This window comes from Capsella rubella, unplaced genomic scaffold (genome assembly GCF_000375325.1).
Source record: "Capsella rubella cultivar Monte Gargano unplaced genomic scaffold, Caprub1_0 scaffold_1, whole genome shotgun sequence".
NCBI lineage: Eukaryota > Viridiplantae > Streptophyta > Magnoliopsida > Brassicales > Brassicaceae > Capsella > Capsella rubella.
Window position 1 is genome coordinate 1,970,108 of NW_006238923.1, and position 15,154 is coordinate 1,985,261.

A 15,154-nucleotide genomic window follows, 5' to 3' on the forward strand; every position below is an offset into this window, starting at 1 on the left:
CTTACATAAATACATATTTTGACATATATCACTTAAATAATTAGTTTGTATACAATTTTTGAAACCCTAAAATCTATATACTAAAAGGAAAAACATTAACTTTAAAACATAAAATGTGTGAAACATGATGGAATCTTTTACCCACAATATATAGTGAAATCTAAAAGCATTCATAGTAAATTCAAAGCAATAAAATATAAAGTTCATCTTCAAAGAAAATATATGTACAAAAGAATTAACTCTTCATGTGACGACGTGTGTGCATTATCTCCTACTTATAAATGTAATCTGTCAATCCATCTTGGATTTGTATCGATCTAGTTTGTTGTTTCTCTCTAGCTAATATTAGTCTCAGGTTACCATAAACTTCTTTATCAACATCACTTCAAAAAGACTAGCGAAGCTAATGGTTAATTAGAGGAAAACTTACACTATCTTCGCCAACCGTCCTTCTCATGGCTTTGCTGATAACCGCTAATGCAAAGAGACCTCCTAATTTCAAGTGAGCTATACCAAAAGAGTCTTTTTGTGATGCATGGTTAAAACCTGCTAGAGTTTCTCCCGGACCAGATCGTAAACACCATTTCGGAAACGCCTACCAGTTCGAAAAAACATCGGCAAGAGTTTCACATGGAGGATCGGACCATCAAAATCTAAACTTAAACATCTCTCCATAAAGGCAACGAGATGCTCCAACTATTGCTCAAGGCAACAAAACAACACCCGTTAGGGTTTTACCAAAACCACCGAATCAAATTTTCTTCGAATATTTCATCAAACAATATGTTGGACTTAAAAGTAATTTATTTATCAATCTAAGTTCAAGTTTTCTTGCACCATTATAGTTTATAAATAACGAATTCTGATGAACGTTACATATCAAACATGAAATCAACATCACAGTGAACTTCATCTTAATATATATAGAAATTCTCGTGCATAGCATTTAATTTTTAATTACCACAAAATTGTGAGATATTAATTATTGCATGTGAATAAAATATCTCATTCACTTAAATATCTTTCACAAATTGTATATACATGGCCATGGGAATGAGATGTTTTAGGGAAAATTGTACTAAAACAAGGATTTTTTTGATCTTTTGAAGTATATATATTTTATTTCATTTTTTAGATAGAGATATATTAATGGTAGATAGGCTTTTAATAAATTTGCGAAATAAATTTGTTTTTTGGCCCAAACCTAAAAAGCAATCGGGTCGGGTAAACGATCAGAATCTTACGCGCTGGGTTTGTTCGTTCTTCTTCTTCTTCCTCGCTCTTGCGGCGCCATCTCTCTCCCAAACTCGCTGAGGTAAAAGCTTCCTCCAATTTCTCCTTTTTCCAGATCAATTTTTGCTTTCCCTTTACCTTCTCTACTGGTTCCGTTTCTTGACGCAAGTTTTCTCCTTTTTTTTCCCCCAAGGTTCGTGTCGATCTCAAGAATGACCTAATTCTCTCTGTTCTTATTCTGGGAATTTTAATCGTACATAGTCGGCATCTACTTGCTCTGTCAAATTGATTTCTGTGAATCAGAAACCCTAATTTCGTGGGCCTTGTGTAGTCTCACAAGTTTGCACACTCTCTCAACGGAGGTTTCGTTCTGGAAATTAGGGTTTCTTTGGCTTTTATGGTGGAAGATATTGTTTCGGCTGATTTGAGGGCTTTCTGACAGTTTTAAACGGGGGAAGTGAAGAAAAGGCATCAATTTAGAGCAATTAAGGCGTGAAATTAGGGTTTCTCAAGTATATGTATGGCGTCGGAGCCTGTTAACGGAGGAGAAGGCATCGATGGAGCTAGAGAGAAGCAAAGCATTAAAGTTTATAAGAGGAAAGGGAAAGGTCAAAGAAAACAGTCGCCCTTCTTTGCCATCGAGGGTATTGGTGCCATCAAGAAACCAGAGGGGAATTTAGAAAACGAGAATGATAACAGCGATGTGAATCCTCCTGATACTCTAGCTCCAGATTCCGTGGATCCTATAGTTGTGGTGAAGAATTCTGGCCAAGAGGTTGCTCCTGGCACCAATTCTCAGGAAGACAATGCGCCTAGTATAGCCAAAAACTCAGCTGAAGCACCTTCTGAAAGCCTGCCTGGTGATGATTCAGATAAAGTTATCGACAAGCCTCTTGTGGAAGCTTTTTCTCATGCCCAATCTCAGGATGATGCCACTGATAAGAACGTTCCTTTGGGTCAGGATGATGTGAACACTATTATAGGCGACAATCCTGGACAAGTACCCTCTCAAAGCCACAAAGCTAAAGATGATGTCAATACAGTAGTTGTTGATGAGAACTCTATCAAGGAACCTCCTAGAAGCTTTGCCCAAGACGATGGTACTACTGTGATTGTTGACAAGAACCCTATTGAAGCACCTTCTCAAACCCTATCAGTGGAAGATGTCAATACACTTGTTGTTGATAAGAATCCCATTGAAGTGTCTTCTGAGGAATATGTCCACGTGGTAGATCCAGATAATCTAATAAAAGAAGCTCATCCCGAAAACCGTGTGGAAAGAGATTCCACTGATGTCGCAGGCCTTACCTCTGATTTTGCTCACGCTACTGCTGCTGGAAGCACGCCTATGGAGGAGGACGCAGATGGTCGTATTAGAATACATGTAGCTTCCACAACGAAGCAACAGAAAGATGAGATCAGGAAGAAGCTTGAGGATCAGCTTAACGTGGTCAGAGGTATGGTAAAGAAGATAGAGGATAAAGAGAGCGAGATTGGTGCTTATAATGATTCTCGTGTTTTGATTAACGCTGGTATTAATAATGGTGGAGGAAGGATTCTCTCTGGGTTTGCCTCAGCTGGACTTCCTCGTGAGGTCATCAGAGCACCAAGGCCTGTTAATCAACTAAGTATATCAGTGTTGGAGAATACTCAGGGAGTCCATGAGCATGTGGAAAAAGAGAAAAGAACACCTAAGGCAAATCAGTTTTATAGAACTTCAGAGTTTTTACTTGGTGACAAGTTGCCACCTGCAGAAAGTAACAAAAAATCAAAATCAAGTGCAAAGAAGCACGGAGGAGATGTAGGGCATGGTTTTGGTGCCGGGTCTAAAGTATTCAAGAATTGCAGTGCTCTACTTGAAAGGCTGATGAAACATAAGCATGGTTGGGTGTTCAATGCTCCAGTAGACGTGAAGGGTCTAGGTTTGCATGATTACTTCACCATTATCGAGCACCCTATGGATTTGGGAACCATAAAGTCTGCATTAACAAAGAATATGTACAAGTCACCAAGAGAATTTGCAGATGATGTTAGACTTACTTTCCACAATGCCATGACTTACAACCCGGCAGGACAAGATGTCCATCTTATGGCGGAAACACTGTTACAGATCTTTGAGGAAAGATGGGCTGTAATAGAGGCAGATTACAATCGCGAAATGAGATTTGTCACTGGCTATGAAATGAATCTTCCAACTCCTACAATGAGGTCTAGACTGGGCCCTACGATGCCGCCACCACCAATTAATGTGAGGAATACGATAGACAGAGCAGACTGGAGTAATCGCCAACCTACTACAACACCTGGAAGAACACCAACCAGTGCAACACCTTCTGGAAGGACACCTGCTCTGAAGAAGCCAAAGGCAAATGAACCAAATAAAAGAGATATGACATATGAGGAGAAGCAGAAGCTAAGTGGCCACTTGCAGAATTTGCCTCCAGATAAACTAGATGCAATTGTACAAATTGTTAACAAGAGGAATACTGCTGTGAAGCTACGGGATGAAGAAATTGAAGTTGATATTGATAGTGTTGATCCAGAGACCCTGTGGGAGTTGGACAGATTTGTAACCAACTACAAAAAGGGCTTGAGCAAGAAAAAGAGAAAAGCTGAGCTAGCTATTCAAGCTAGAGCAGAAGCCGAGAGGAATAGCCAACAACAGATGGTAGTTGTACCTCTCCTGAGAATTTTACTTCTTTTGTTATTTGCTTTCTTTTTGTACTTAAAACTGTTTACTAATCTTTGTTTGTTTTTCCTCCTAATGGCAGGCTCCAGCACCAGCGGCACATGAGTTTTCTAGGGAGGGTGGCAACACAGGTAATTTTGTTGGGCTCTTATATATATTGCTTCGCTCTCTTTGGTATGAACAACTTACAGATAATAAATAATTCTTACCGCAGCTAAAAAGACACTTCCTACACCATTACCTTCGCAAGTGGAGAAGCAAAACAATGAGACAAGCAGATCAAGTAGTTCAAGCAGCTCTTCCAGTGGTTCCAGCTCTTCTAGTGGTACATGCTTCTCGCTGAGTTATCTAACATGTTCTCTTATATATTGCTGTTTGTGAATTTTTTTAGTACTAAACCCCCTGTGTTGGGTGTGCAGATTCGGACAGTGACAGCTCTTCGTCATCTGGATCAGATCAGACCTAGAGACTAGTGTACAAGAGGAGGGTTGATGTTGACAAATATGTAAGTTCACCGCGATCATCCACAATTAATCTAAACAACACGTGTTGTCAATATCATCGTTATGTGATTCTGGTCCATATCCTATTTGCTGATAGTTGGCGGTTGCTTGAAACGTAGGGATCTCTAGTTTGTATATGTAACCAGGTGTGTGATGGTTTATGGTGAAAACAGGGCTTTAAAAAGATGGAGGTAGAGTAGAAGAGGATTTGGGAGGTGAAGGAAGGATGATGACCGTACAGGCTTGGGGCAGAGAAATATTAGAGAGTGGATGATGATGGGTTGGTTTTTTAATCTTTGACGGGAGGAAAAGATTGTGTATCATATTCATATCACTGTTAGAGTAAAAAGGAAAAAAAAAAAATCTATTATTCTTAATTTTTTTTTTGTGTTGACGTAGTAGGATCCTGTCTGTGTCTGTCTACTTTTTAGATGTAACCGTAGGGGGCTGGTTTGGTCTTGTCTCACTTTGTATATCTCTGCCTCTCACACTCTCTCGGTCTTTATTTTTTAGCGGGTTTAGTTGGTTGACTGTTTGATTGAGCCCATTTAGGTAGGTGCTTTTGAATCAAAGATTCTGGATTCTTGAAACTTTGTAGTATTGTAAGCTTGTGAGTTTGTGACCCTTTTTAGCTTTGTTTCTCTTCTTTCTTCCCATACGACCTTATCCTCTCTCTTTAGTCGATCGATCTTAGACAATGGATTGCCTGGAAAACGAAAAAAAAAGAAAAACAACTCATCTGTATGATAACACTTAAATTTGATTTTCGAACTGGATTCAACTTCTAGAGAAGAACAGAGCATGTACTTGAAACTATGTGGAGGTTAATAAACCAATGAGTTTGTGGGTTTTTCATTTTTGCTTTGGCAAATATTCCAAAAGATGAAGCAATGTCTGGCTATGTCAGAGCTGTGAAACATTGAGAAGAATGTTGATTCATCATCTGCGTCCCTTTCCACTGAGTTCTCTGTCTCCTCGTTCTCTCACCATCTCCACTGCTCTCTCTTCTTCAACGAAGCAACAACACAAGCTCTGGTCTGGTCTTGAAAACTGGAGAAAGAGTCCTGTCAATGACCTCCGTCTCTGGGGACCTACGGGTCCTCTCCTCCCTTCTTCCGGCTCCATCTCCGCCGACTTATCCGGTCTGGTCTCGGCGGCGTCTTCTCTCGCCGATCTCGGAGCTCTCGTCCTCTCAACCGCTGACCCTCTCTCCAAATCTCATATCTCCCATTTAGCTTTCTCGCGTTGGCGCCGTGAGAATCTCCCTGTTGGTTCAATCTCACATCTTCCCTCTTCTCCAGCTCGTCCTGCCAAACCACTCCTCGTCTGTATTATCCCTCCCTCTCATCTTCTCTCTATCTAATTTGATCAATCAGCTAATTTTTTTTCATGTATTTGCAGGTTGCGACCAACGAGGTTCCAAATCCGAAAGATTCCAAGCTTCCCCTCAATGCTCATATGCTTCATAACCTCGCTCATGTCGAGCTCAATGCTATTGATTTGGCTTGGGACACTGTTGCTCGTTTCTCCCCTTTCTTCGATGTTTTGGGTCACAACTTCTTTGATGACTTTGCTCATGTTGCTGATGATGAGAGTCGCCATTTCTTGTGGTGTTCCCAGAGACTCGCTGAGCTTGGTTTCAGGTTATGTCAGATTCATGTTTTAAACTTTTTGATTGGTCTTGGTTTCAAGACAGCTATTTAACTTTCATTCTCTTCGTCTTCAAGGTATGGAGATATACCTGCTAATAACTTGCTGATGAGGGAATGCGAGAAAACATCCAACAATGTCGCTGCTCGCTTGGCTGTGATCCCTCTTGTACAGGTAACTGAATGCCCCACTCATCTGATATAGATGATATCACAAATGTACTTTAGTGGAGATACCAACTTGTTTTAGCCTTTTAATAGCACAATACATACCAATTTAGTTAGTTATATAGGAGGCTAGAGGACTTGATGCTGGACCCAGGTTGGTCAAAAGGCTAACGGGCTTCGGAGATAATAGGACTTCAAAAATCGTGGCTAAGATCGCTGAGGAGGAAGTTGCACATGTAGCTGTTGGTGTAGACTGGTTCCTCTCTGTGTGTCGAAAGATGAACCGTGCTCCCTGCCCTACATTTAAAGGCATAGACAAGTCTTCTTTTCCATGTTTTATTTCTCATCTTTATTCCCGCTGGTTTTATACATACATCATATATATGTTTTCAACCATATGTGCTGTGCAGATCTGATCGAAGAGTATGGTGTTGAATTAAGGGGCCCTTTTAACCACTCTGCTCGGGAGGTAGCTGGCATTCCACGAGACTGGTAAGGAAACTCATTCCACCAAGATGGGGATTGAATGAAAACCTCCAGTCAGACTCTTTCAAGAAAAACTAGCTCATCTAAATGCCTTTCTCTATATCAACGCACAAGGGAGATTTTCAATTTAGCACAACAAATTGCTTATTCCGTAAATTTTTAGGTATGATTCATCATGTGGCACAGAAGTGGATAAAGGCGCTAATAAACAGGATGACAAGGAGCAACTCTCTGCGGTATGTTTCTTCTTTGTTCATGCCTTCAGGGCTATGCTTCTGAAGGAGGCAAATTCTTGCTGAAGATGTTATCTTTAGTTCAGTTTTTATTTATGGTTTTTGTTGCATTTCATCAACTGCAGGTTTACAATAGGCTCACTCACATAATCTCAATGGAGAGTGAGAATTCAAGTCTCGAAAGGCCAGCCAAATGACATGATGCCGTCGGAGTCATGATTTAATGGCTTTATAACTTATGAATGAGTGTCAGCCGTGATTTCCTGGGATCTGAAATTACAAATTAATGATTTCTCATACGAACTAGTTCAAACCTACTCTAGCTTAGGATTTTCCTCTCTTAGTGCGGCTACTGTTTATCGTGATTTTATGACTTTGCTTTTTGGTGCATGTGTGAGTATAATAGTGGAAATTTGCATTGGAGTTGATCCAAGCAACCAATTTGTTATATAAATTTGCTCGTATCCAAGATACCTTGTTTTTGTGTTCTTTGAATTTTTATTTGTTCTTCGTCCAAGTACACAAATATCTAACTTGCAACCTTTCGATCTGCTTGCCTTGCTGATTTTGGATTGCTTTTGTATAGACTGACTGAGATTCGGCCCTCAGATTCTTTGTGCTTCTAAATGATTTTTCATTTTTGTGTACAAACATATTGTGCGGAACCTTTTTATAAGTTTTAGTAACTAAACTGTATTAAGCTCTTGTAGTTGGTTACTTGTTGAGGAGGAGTCATCTTCAGCAGCATCGTCATCATCATCATGATCTCTCCTGTGGACATTCAGCTTCCATGTCCCATCATCCATTTGAACCATCCCTTTGTTTGCCAAACATCTCCAGGTACTTGGCACTAAGTACTCGTCCTTCAGAGCATCTAATCCTTTATTGACCAAAGAAATGTCTCGGCCAATCTCCAGCTTGAATACCCCGGCTGTATCTTTCATCCCTGCCATGCCGTGCAGGTATATCTCCAAGTTATGGTAGTTCCTAAAGTTCAGAGACCGTTTCAGGTAAGTGGAGTTCAATGTATTGATCTCTAATACTTCGCCTATTTCTGCATACAGTAAGAGTGGATAATGTGGTGCGACATCTGGAACATTTACTATTCTTAGGATGTTTATTTGCTGGAGTGAGTCGACGATTTTTTTGAAGTCTTGGTCTCCAATCCGAGGACTCCCGAAAGCAAAAACTGTGATAGGAACCTGCTTTTTTGGAAGACTTATATTGGTCTTGTTGTTTTTGCCATAGACAAAATCTGCAGCTGACAGAACTGACATAACGGCACCCAAGCTATGGCCTGTGAAAGTGATGCTTACTTCTTCATTCTTGTAAACTTCCAACAACCTCTTGAGCTCTCCTTGTACCTAAAATCAAAACCAAGACACAATGTCATCATTAGGAGAAAGAAGGAGATATGGAAGTAGGGTTGTTGACGTTGTCATGGGACGCACGCCATGTTATGAGCTCAACCCATCTCGGGATTGATAAGTTGAACCCCTGTCACTGATTTTAGCCGCAGGACTGCATTGAACCTGAAAAAGGCACCTCAAAAAAGGACACGTCCAGCAGGTTTTTCTTGGCCTGTGGTGGGCTTAGGTTTGGAACGGTCCTGTTCCGGTCATGATGTTTCGAAATTAATAAAATGGTCCGGACTGGACCGACCTTAGGCCAGCAGAACATATATAAGTGAATGATGATATAGAGAAAAGTGAAGACCTGTTCTCGTGCACTAGTCTTGTCATAAGGCGAGCGAGAATCAGAAGCAGTGTAGATGTCGAGCCAGCCACTTCCAATACGAGGGTTAGCTTTGGCGTCTTTTACCGGGAAAACCGAGATAGCTGGCTCAAGTGGAAAATCAAAATCATTAGCCCATTCATATGGTTGAAGAGTTCCTCTCCATGCCACAACAATGTCTCTCCTTCCTAACATCGCTTTTCCTTGGTCTGTCGCAACCGCAATGTAACCCATCCAGTTAGTCTGCACTCGAGATGCATCCTTTGACAAAGACTTGACGATGAAACAAATTGGTAACTTTATGGAAGCTGTTGCGTAGATGTACTTAGTCACATTGTACCTGAAAATCTATTATCAGTAAGCTTCTGTTTTTATCGAATCAAAAGATGAAACATTTAGGGGTTATGACAAGTACCTGAAAGGGTTGGCTTTAAGGTAGCCGGTTCGAGCAAAGATTTGTTTCTTGGAGTAATAACAATCACCGGCATATCTGGACTTACGGTCCCAGTTAAAGGCGTCGTAACCAACCTGTGACATCTCGCCATAGTGAATAATGTAGCGGCGAAGATCCGGGTCAAGTGGATCAAGCAGGCCTTGCCATTTGTTTTGGCCACTTAGCTCCTTCCATCTCTTTGCTATGCCCTCCAACATGTTTGCCTTAGATTTTTTCACAATCCTATATCTTCTTGATCTTGATTATTGGATAGTATCATGTCTCCTTGTGTGAAAGAGTTGAATAATGCGTGAAAGGAATTGGTCCTTATTGCACGGTTCTTCACATAAATAGTGCCGATTAGAGTTTTTGTTAAGTGTACGCATATTTCAATTTATAGTATTAATATCACTTTCAACGGTTAATCAACGCTTAAAACATGTTTTGTTCGTTACATCGATATTAAATTATTCAAAGACAATTCCCTCTGGTGCCTGTCCATTTGATTCGGTTTAACTAAACCGGAAACATATATCCTGAACCAAATCAGGGGATTATGCTCAGCTGATGAGTTTCTTTGGATTGATGTTCTCTTGCTATGCCTCGTTCTTGAAGATTTTATCATCTCACATCAATGCCGAACCTGAAGCTAAATTTCTTAGAAGCAGATGTCACCATCAAATCCCACAGGTACGCTTGCCAGAACAGGTTGTTCAGTATCTAAATTTTGCTTCAAACAGAATCAACCACCCCTTACGAAATGAACCATCAAACAGTATCTTCATATTGCGTCAGTCCTCCTGTAAATGAACCTTTCTGGTACTGCTTGAGAATCATTTGACCCTTCAGTTTCAAAATCAGACAATGATGATTCAGGAGTTTTTGTACATGGAGACTTGTAACCCCGGACAGCTCTTCTTCTCAAGGATTTATTTCAGCATCTGTAGTGGACTGACTTGACAATACTGTCTCAGAGAAGTAAACAGATTATAAAGATTGGCATGACTTATCCCAAGCATCATCCTCGGTTTACATTTCTTGCTCTACCATATCCACTGCTTCTTTCCATATTCATGATTTTTCTTTTCTTTTTGAAGGATCAAATCGAAGCATATTCATTCAGCATTTTAAAGGGAGGCAGTGGTTTTCCAGAACTTATAGAGGGTTCAGCAAGCAAGTCTTGAACCATATCTGAGAACACTTTCTTAACAAACTAGAGAGTAGAAACATCATAGTAAGAATTACAAGTGCTAAAATAAGTTTTAAGGTACCTGGAAGCCTCAAATTTCTCTGTCGCATGTTTTTCCATAGCTCAAGAAACTGAATATTCATGTTCATGGGTATGCTTACCTGCAAAATGTCCAAATAAGAGAAAATTCCAGATTTTAGAACAAAAAAATATGACTTTGGAGAAACAGACATAACATAAACATATATCAGTTGACTAAAAGAAACCAAATTCTACGACTAAAACTCTTAAACTTACGTCTCTGCATATTGTTAAGGATGAGACAGAAGGAAACTTGTCCCACTGGAACTACAGCAAAACACAAAACCTGTGACCAGGAAAGCAGCACATGACTGAAAGCTTATATACCATAGACAAATCTCATTTCACCAAAACTCCAACTTAAAACAAACAAAAAATGCTGAATGTACTTAGAAATCCTAACCTGACCTTTGGCCTTGTGATTTGCTTTGTCTTGACCGCTTCAAGACTATGTTCAGTCAATTCCTCAGTGTATGACCCACACAAAACCCTGAAGCAGCGGTTCGAGAATTGGCTTAAAACCCACAGCAAATTATATGGAGGAAAGGATGAGTGGATGCTACGGTTTGGGATATACCAGTCTAACGTCCAGTTGATTGACTACATCAACTCCCTCCACTTGCCCTTTAAGTTAACGGATAACAGATTCGCGGACATGACCAATTCAGAGTTTAAGGCCCATTTTCTCGGCTTGAACACGTCTTCCTTGAGGATACAGAAGAATCAGAGGCCGGTTTGTGACCCAGCAGGCGATGTACCAGCTGCTGTGGACTGGAGGAAACAAGGTGCTGTGACTCCTATTAGAAACCAAGGAAAATGCGGTATGAAACTATGCTCTCACACAATTCATTTTAAAGTTGAAAGATTTAGCAAACATTTATAACAACAACACTGATAAACTATGGTCATGAGCAGGAGGTTGCTGGGCATTCTCTGCAGTGGCAGCTATCGAAGGCATCAACAAGATCAAAACAGGGAATCTAGTGTCTCTCTCAGAACAACAACTGATAGATTGTGATGTCGGTACTTACAACAAAGGGTGTAGCGGTGGACTAATGGAAACAGCATTTGAATACATAAAAACCAACGGTGGACTCGTCACCCAGACAGACTACCCATACACAGGCATAGAAGGTACCTGCGACCAAGAGAAAACCAAAAACAAGGTAGTTACGATACAAGGATTCAATAAGGTAGCCCAGAACGAAGGGAGCCTACAAAGCGCTGCAGCTAAACAGCCAGTATCAGTTGGCATTGACGCTGGTGGATTCATCTTTCAGCTATACAGCTCAGGTGTTTTCACAAGTTACTGTGGAACAAATCTCAACCATGGAGTGACTGTTGTAGGATATGGTGCAGAAGGAGATCAAAAGTACTGGATTGTAAAGAATTCATGGGGAACTGGCTGGGGTGAAGAAGGCTACATACGTATGGAGCGCGGTTTGAGTGACGTGACCACTGGCAAATGTGGCATTGCTATGCTCGCAAGCTATCCCTTGCAGTGAGATTCCACAAATGTCTTGTGCAATAGCGCAGAGGCAGCTACAATAATTACACGATTGTGAAATAAAGTACTAGAGTTAATTGAGAACCAGGTTTCTAAACATCAATTATGCATTATGCAATTATAAGATCAGAAACATATGTTTACTATAATACCTGGTTCTCCTTGATACTTTCTCCTCGAAGCATTCTAGCTTGATAACTTTTGCTTCTTATAAGGGCTTAGCATCGAGTAGGGTTTTAGCCATAACTTGGTAATTGAGATGCTCGTAAGGCTTTGTGAGGAGGAAGAGAGCTCTGGCTTCACCTATCTTCTCGAGGATCGCTTGGGTTGCAAAGCTCGAGTAGGGATTTGAGGCTTTTTAGCAGAGACTGCGTCACTCAAATGAGAGAAGAAAGACGAAAAGTTATAAAAAAGTTAATAACATAGGAGCAACATCACTACTATTTCGATTTTTTTAGCCAATCAGAAGGCTCTATTTCATACCCACTCTCACCAAGTGCGCGTTGCGCGAGTGTACCCAATTCCTGTGTGCTATATAACCCCCAAAATCATGCCTATTTGATTCAACGCACTTCTTCCCAAAAATACCATCGCGTGGCTTTTTTTAACTTTTTTTCTTTTCTATTTTTCCAAAACCAAGTCCTAATTAATTCCAATAAAAACCAAACCGAAATCAACTGTAATTTCAATACCATCTAAACCGAACCGAATTCAAATTTCAATTGTTTTTAACAAATTCTAATCTAAGCCCGAACGTAACCCTGAGTATGTTGTGAATCAATCATGTAATGTTCACGGCATTGCCTTTGAAATAGTGTGAGTCGAATAGATCAAAGTATATTCCAATCACGTTTGATGATCAAAGAGGCTCGTCATCACTTTCTTCCAACTTGAAACTCATCTCTTCTGTCATCAACATGTGTAACATAGATATTCCAAGAAGAAAATGTTCAACGCAGCTGGGAGCAAACAAGTTCATGACAGTTTTGCAGCAATCAAGAGCTCTTTTGATTCCAAAAAGGACTTCAGAGAATCAATGGTGAAAATGATAACAGAGAACGATATCAAAGCTCTAAAGACTTGGAGGCATGTTACCTGACCTTGAATCCCAACTAGTATCATCATCTTGTCATCGAGGTTTTCGTTCAAATCTAGCTTCAAGTCATAAACTCTACATTTGCATCCAATTAAGAACGTGTAATGTTGATTGCATAACTTATGATCAAATCCCTTCATTCTCCAGTAAATTGTAGTTATTTTAAAGAGTTTGAGGTAACTATATGGTTATGATTAGTGAAAATAATAAACCAAACTTATTCAGCAATTGAGCATTTTACAAAAGTCACATTTCAATATACCATCACATTCTCTCCACATTATCTTTATGCTCACTTGACACTACAACTACTCTACAACAAACCTGCAGGCTGCAGATGGAGTGCACAATGATTACAAGATATGTAGACAAATTGAACTGCTATAAAACAAAATGTTTGTCTATTCAAAAACAACAACAAGAATATTCCCAAGTTTGGGGTATGAGTAGTTTCATTCCAGGATCGGAACTGTAACAAAATCTTAACATTTTATCTGATGACTACAGGAAATGCCTAGGACTTGAGTTCTGAAAGCCTTTGTCTAACAGTACAAGCAAGCTTCCATTCACCAATGCTAATAAGACGCTCTACCACTTTTTGCCTAACCTTGATATAGGGTATGAATCCTCTATCAGTCATTCTCACAACCATCTTCCCTGCCAAAATGTATTCCCTAATCTCTAGACAACCCTCGACTACTACCTCATAGCTCTCGAATTCCACAGGGTAACCTCGACTTTCTACAAACTCGATCATCTCAATGGCTTTCCAAGTTTCCCTGTTGGCTCTCAAAGCTGATGCTACTTTTGTCAACATCCCTTTCCGTGGAGAAATTCTGGCTTTGCTCACCATTTCTTTGACGATATTCACCACATCGTTAGTCTTTCTAGCCAAACACAACGAATTAATCACCGCCCCATAACTTTCCACATCAGGAATACAGCCAGCTGCACCCATTTCCTCAACAACTTTAATCGCCTCATCCAACTTATCAACAGCACAGAGAGAGGACACTAAATAATTGCAAGTTCCAGTATCAGGGCTGTATCCAATCAATTTCATCTCATTAATAATATCTGCAACAGACTGGGATCCTCGTCGGCGTTGAAGCCAAGCATCAGACAGAAGGAGGTGGGTCTGTGGGTTAGGAAGGCAGCCAGAACGAAGAGTGCGCTGGAGGATTGCGAAAGACAAAGGAAGTGGATCAGAACTCTGAAGGCAGTAAGTAAGAAGGCTGGAGTAGACAATCTTGGGCAGGGAACGTGGTCTCACGGGAACAAAGCTTTGGAGGATCTCATCGATGACTCGGATTCTATGATGATGGTGGAAAGCAGAGAGAAAGGAGAATAACATTGAGTTTTGGTAGGGTTCTTTGAGTGACACAACAAGGTCAGGTATTCGAAGATACTCCTTTGTTTCAACAGCACATTTTATAGCCTTTTCAACCGCTTCAAAAGAAGAGATTGGCCGAAAAAACGGGATGCAGGTATCAAAGGGACGAGAATAAGCAAGGGGCTTTCGCAGATGTGTCAAGCGAATTGCCATTTCCTAATCCCAGATACCAGATCAACTATCAACTTGGCGTCAGAATAAAAACTTCCTTTCCTGTTGTAAACATAAAGTACATTCCGAGTGACTCATCTAATCAGTTAAAAGCTCACAGCTAACGTCGATGATGGTGAACGAAATACTAATGTTCAATATAAAAAGATCTTCTTTTGTAGCAAAAGTCTTACCTTTTTAGACAAATTCAAGCTTCTTCCAGGAGGAATGATCAGGCAACTGGAGAAGGAGTTGAGAGGAATGATATTTTCCTTCACAGAGGAATATCATCGAACGACTGGACGGCAAGATCCGAAGAGCTCAAATGTATAGAAAATGACGTGAGGTTTGGTGAATCGGATCAAAGTGAGTAAACCGGAATACCCATGAGCTTCGGTCGAACCCGTCCTCAATAGATTTGATATGTAGCAGAAGAATGAACGTGTGATTTGAAGAAGGAATCTTCAGGGAGTAGAGGTAGAAGACTTGCGTTTTGATTCCAACGAGATTTATCAGCCTCTGTTTTTTAAAACCTAACCGGATACTATTTAAAAGGTTTAGGTTTAACCGGAAATTGATCGGAACACCATTAAACGTCCAAACCAACAAG

General features: G+C 40.3%; 5 protein-coding genes and 1 long non-coding RNA gene across 8 annotated transcripts; 3 read left to right on the forward strand and 3 right to left on the reverse strand.

The window, feature by feature from the left end:
• Positions 1 to 1,218: 1,218 nt before the first annotated feature.
• Positions 1,219 to 5,056, forward strand: LOC17898424 (transcription factor GTE4). Of its 3 annotated transcripts, none has more exons than XM_023789273.1 (6): positions 1,219 to 1,315; positions 1,427 to 3,901; positions 4,005 to 4,053; positions 4,137 to 4,247; positions 4,342 to 4,427; positions 4,545 to 5,056. In XM_023789273.1, the coding sequence occupies exons 2-5, from the start codon at positions 1,754 to 1,756 to the stop codon at positions 4,386 to 4,388; spliced, it is 2,355 nt and encodes a 784-aa protein (XP_023645041.1). In that variant the 5' UTR covers positions 1,219 to 1,315; positions 1,427 to 1,753; the 3' UTR covers positions 4,389 to 4,427; positions 4,545 to 5,056. The 3 variants fall into 3 exon arrangements, with proteins under 3 accessions (XP_023645041.1, XP_023645040.1, XP_006306810.1); XM_023789272.1 differs by having other exon boundaries at positions 4,599 to 5,056; XM_006306748.2 differs by lacking the exon at positions 1,219 to 1,315 and having other exon boundaries at positions 1,325 to 3,901; positions 4,599 to 5,056.
• Positions 5,057 to 5,145: 89 nt separating this feature from the next.
• LOC17896679 (uncharacterized protein HI_0077) lies at positions 5,146 to 7,449 on the forward strand. Its single transcript, XM_023789274.1, has 7 exons — positions 5,146 to 5,749; positions 5,827 to 6,068; positions 6,153 to 6,249; positions 6,368 to 6,551; positions 6,653 to 6,734; positions 6,892 to 6,964; positions 7,087 to 7,449. The coding sequence occupies exons 1-7, from the start codon at positions 5,354 to 5,356 to the stop codon at positions 7,156 to 7,158; spliced, it is 1,146 nt and encodes a 381-aa protein (XP_023645042.1). The 5' UTR covers positions 5,146 to 5,353; the 3' UTR covers positions 7,159 to 7,449.
• A 107-nt stretch (positions 7,450 to 7,556) lies between these two features.
• Positions 7,557 to 10,888, reverse strand: LOC17900604 (phospholipase A1-IIalpha). The gene is made up of 5 exons (XM_006306254.2): positions 10,802 to 10,888; positions 10,615 to 10,684; positions 9,111 to 10,478; positions 8,678 to 9,035; positions 7,557 to 8,325 (listed from the first exon to the last, which is right to left on the reverse strand). The coding sequence occupies exons 3-5, from the start codon at positions 9,344 to 9,346 to the stop codon at positions 7,648 to 7,650; spliced, it is 1,272 nt and encodes a 423-aa protein (XP_006306316.1). The 5' UTR covers positions 9,347 to 10,478; positions 10,615 to 10,684; positions 10,802 to 10,888; the 3' UTR covers positions 7,557 to 7,647.
• Positions 10,695 to 11,938, forward strand: LOC17897251 (ervatamin-B). The gene is made up of 2 exons (XM_006306135.2): positions 10,695 to 11,219; positions 11,314 to 11,938. The coding sequence occupies exons 1-2, from the start codon at positions 10,775 to 10,777 to the stop codon at positions 11,901 to 11,903; spliced, it is 1,035 nt and encodes a 344-aa protein (XP_006306197.1). The 5' UTR covers positions 10,695 to 10,774; the 3' UTR covers positions 11,904 to 11,938.
• Positions 11,097 to 12,386, reverse strand: LOC111832522. Its single transcript, XR_002835379.1, has 4 exons — positions 12,058 to 12,386; positions 11,827 to 11,940; positions 11,430 to 11,536; positions 11,097 to 11,195 (listed from the first exon to the last, which is right to left on the reverse strand). It is a non-coding gene; the product is annotated as an uncharacterized LOC111832522 (long non-coding RNA).
• An 850-nt stretch (positions 12,387 to 13,236) lies between these two features.
• LOC17897359 (pentatricopeptide repeat-containing protein At1g06270) lies at positions 13,237 to 15,036 on the reverse strand. The gene is made up of 2 exons (XM_006305199.2): positions 14,739 to 15,036; positions 13,237 to 14,607 (listed from the first exon to the last, which is right to left on the reverse strand). The coding sequence occupies exon 2, from the start codon at positions 14,545 to 14,547 to the stop codon at positions 13,516 to 13,518; it is 1,032 nt and encodes a 343-aa protein (XP_006305261.1). The 5' UTR covers positions 14,548 to 14,607; positions 14,739 to 15,036; the 3' UTR covers positions 13,237 to 13,515.
• Positions 15,037 to 15,154: the final 118 nt, after the last annotated feature.

Bases quoted from the DNA above. Each gene is read 5' to 3' on its own strand.
- LOC17898424 (XM_023789273.1), top strand. From the start codon at position 1,754: ATGGCGTCGGAGCCTGTTAACGGAGGAGAAGGCATCGATGGAGCTAGA. The intron at 3,902-4,004 runs GTAGTTGTACCT...TCCTAATGGCAG, and splicing joins GGAATAGCCAACAACAGATG to GCTCCAGCACCAGCGGCACA. The intron at 4,248-4,341 runs GTACATGCTTCT...TTGGGTGTGCAG, and splicing joins TGGTTCCAGCTCTTCTAGTG to ATTCGGACAGTGACAGCTCT.
- LOC17896679 (XM_023789274.1), top strand. From the start codon at position 5,354: ATGTTGATTCATCATCTGCGTCCCTTTCCACTGAGTTCTCTGTCTCCT. The intron at 6,069-6,152 runs GTTATGTCAGAT...TTCGTCTTCAAG, and splicing joins CTCGCTGAGCTTGGTTTCAG to GTATGGAGATATACCTGCTA. The intron at 6,965-7,086 runs GTATGTTTCTTC...CATCAACTGCAG, and splicing joins ACAAGGAGCAACTCTCTGCG to GTTTACAATAGGCTCACTCA.
- LOC17900604 (XM_006306254.2), bottom strand. From the start codon at position 9,346: ATGTTGGAGGGCATAGCAAAGAGATGGAAGGAGCTAAGTGGCCAAAAC. The intron at 9,036-9,110 runs GTACTTGTCATA...ATAGATTTTCAG, and splicing joins CTTAAAGCCAACCCTTTCAG to GTACAATGTGACTAAGTACA. The intron at 8,326-8,677 runs GTCTTCACTTTT...TTTTGATTTTAG, and splicing joins AGACTAGTGCACGAGAACAG to GTACAAGGAGAGCTCAAGAG.
- LOC17897251 (XM_006306135.2), top strand. From the start codon at position 10,775: ATGCTGAATGTACTTAGAAATCCTAACCTGACCTTTGGCCTTGTGATT. The intron at 11,220-11,313 runs GTATGAAACTAT...GGTCATGAGCAG, and splicing joins TAGAAACCAAGGAAAATGCG to GAGGTTGCTGGGCATTCTCT.
- LOC17897359 (XM_006305199.2), bottom strand. From the start codon at position 14,547: ATGGCAATTCGCTTGACACATCTGCGAAAGCCCCTTGCTTATTCTCGT.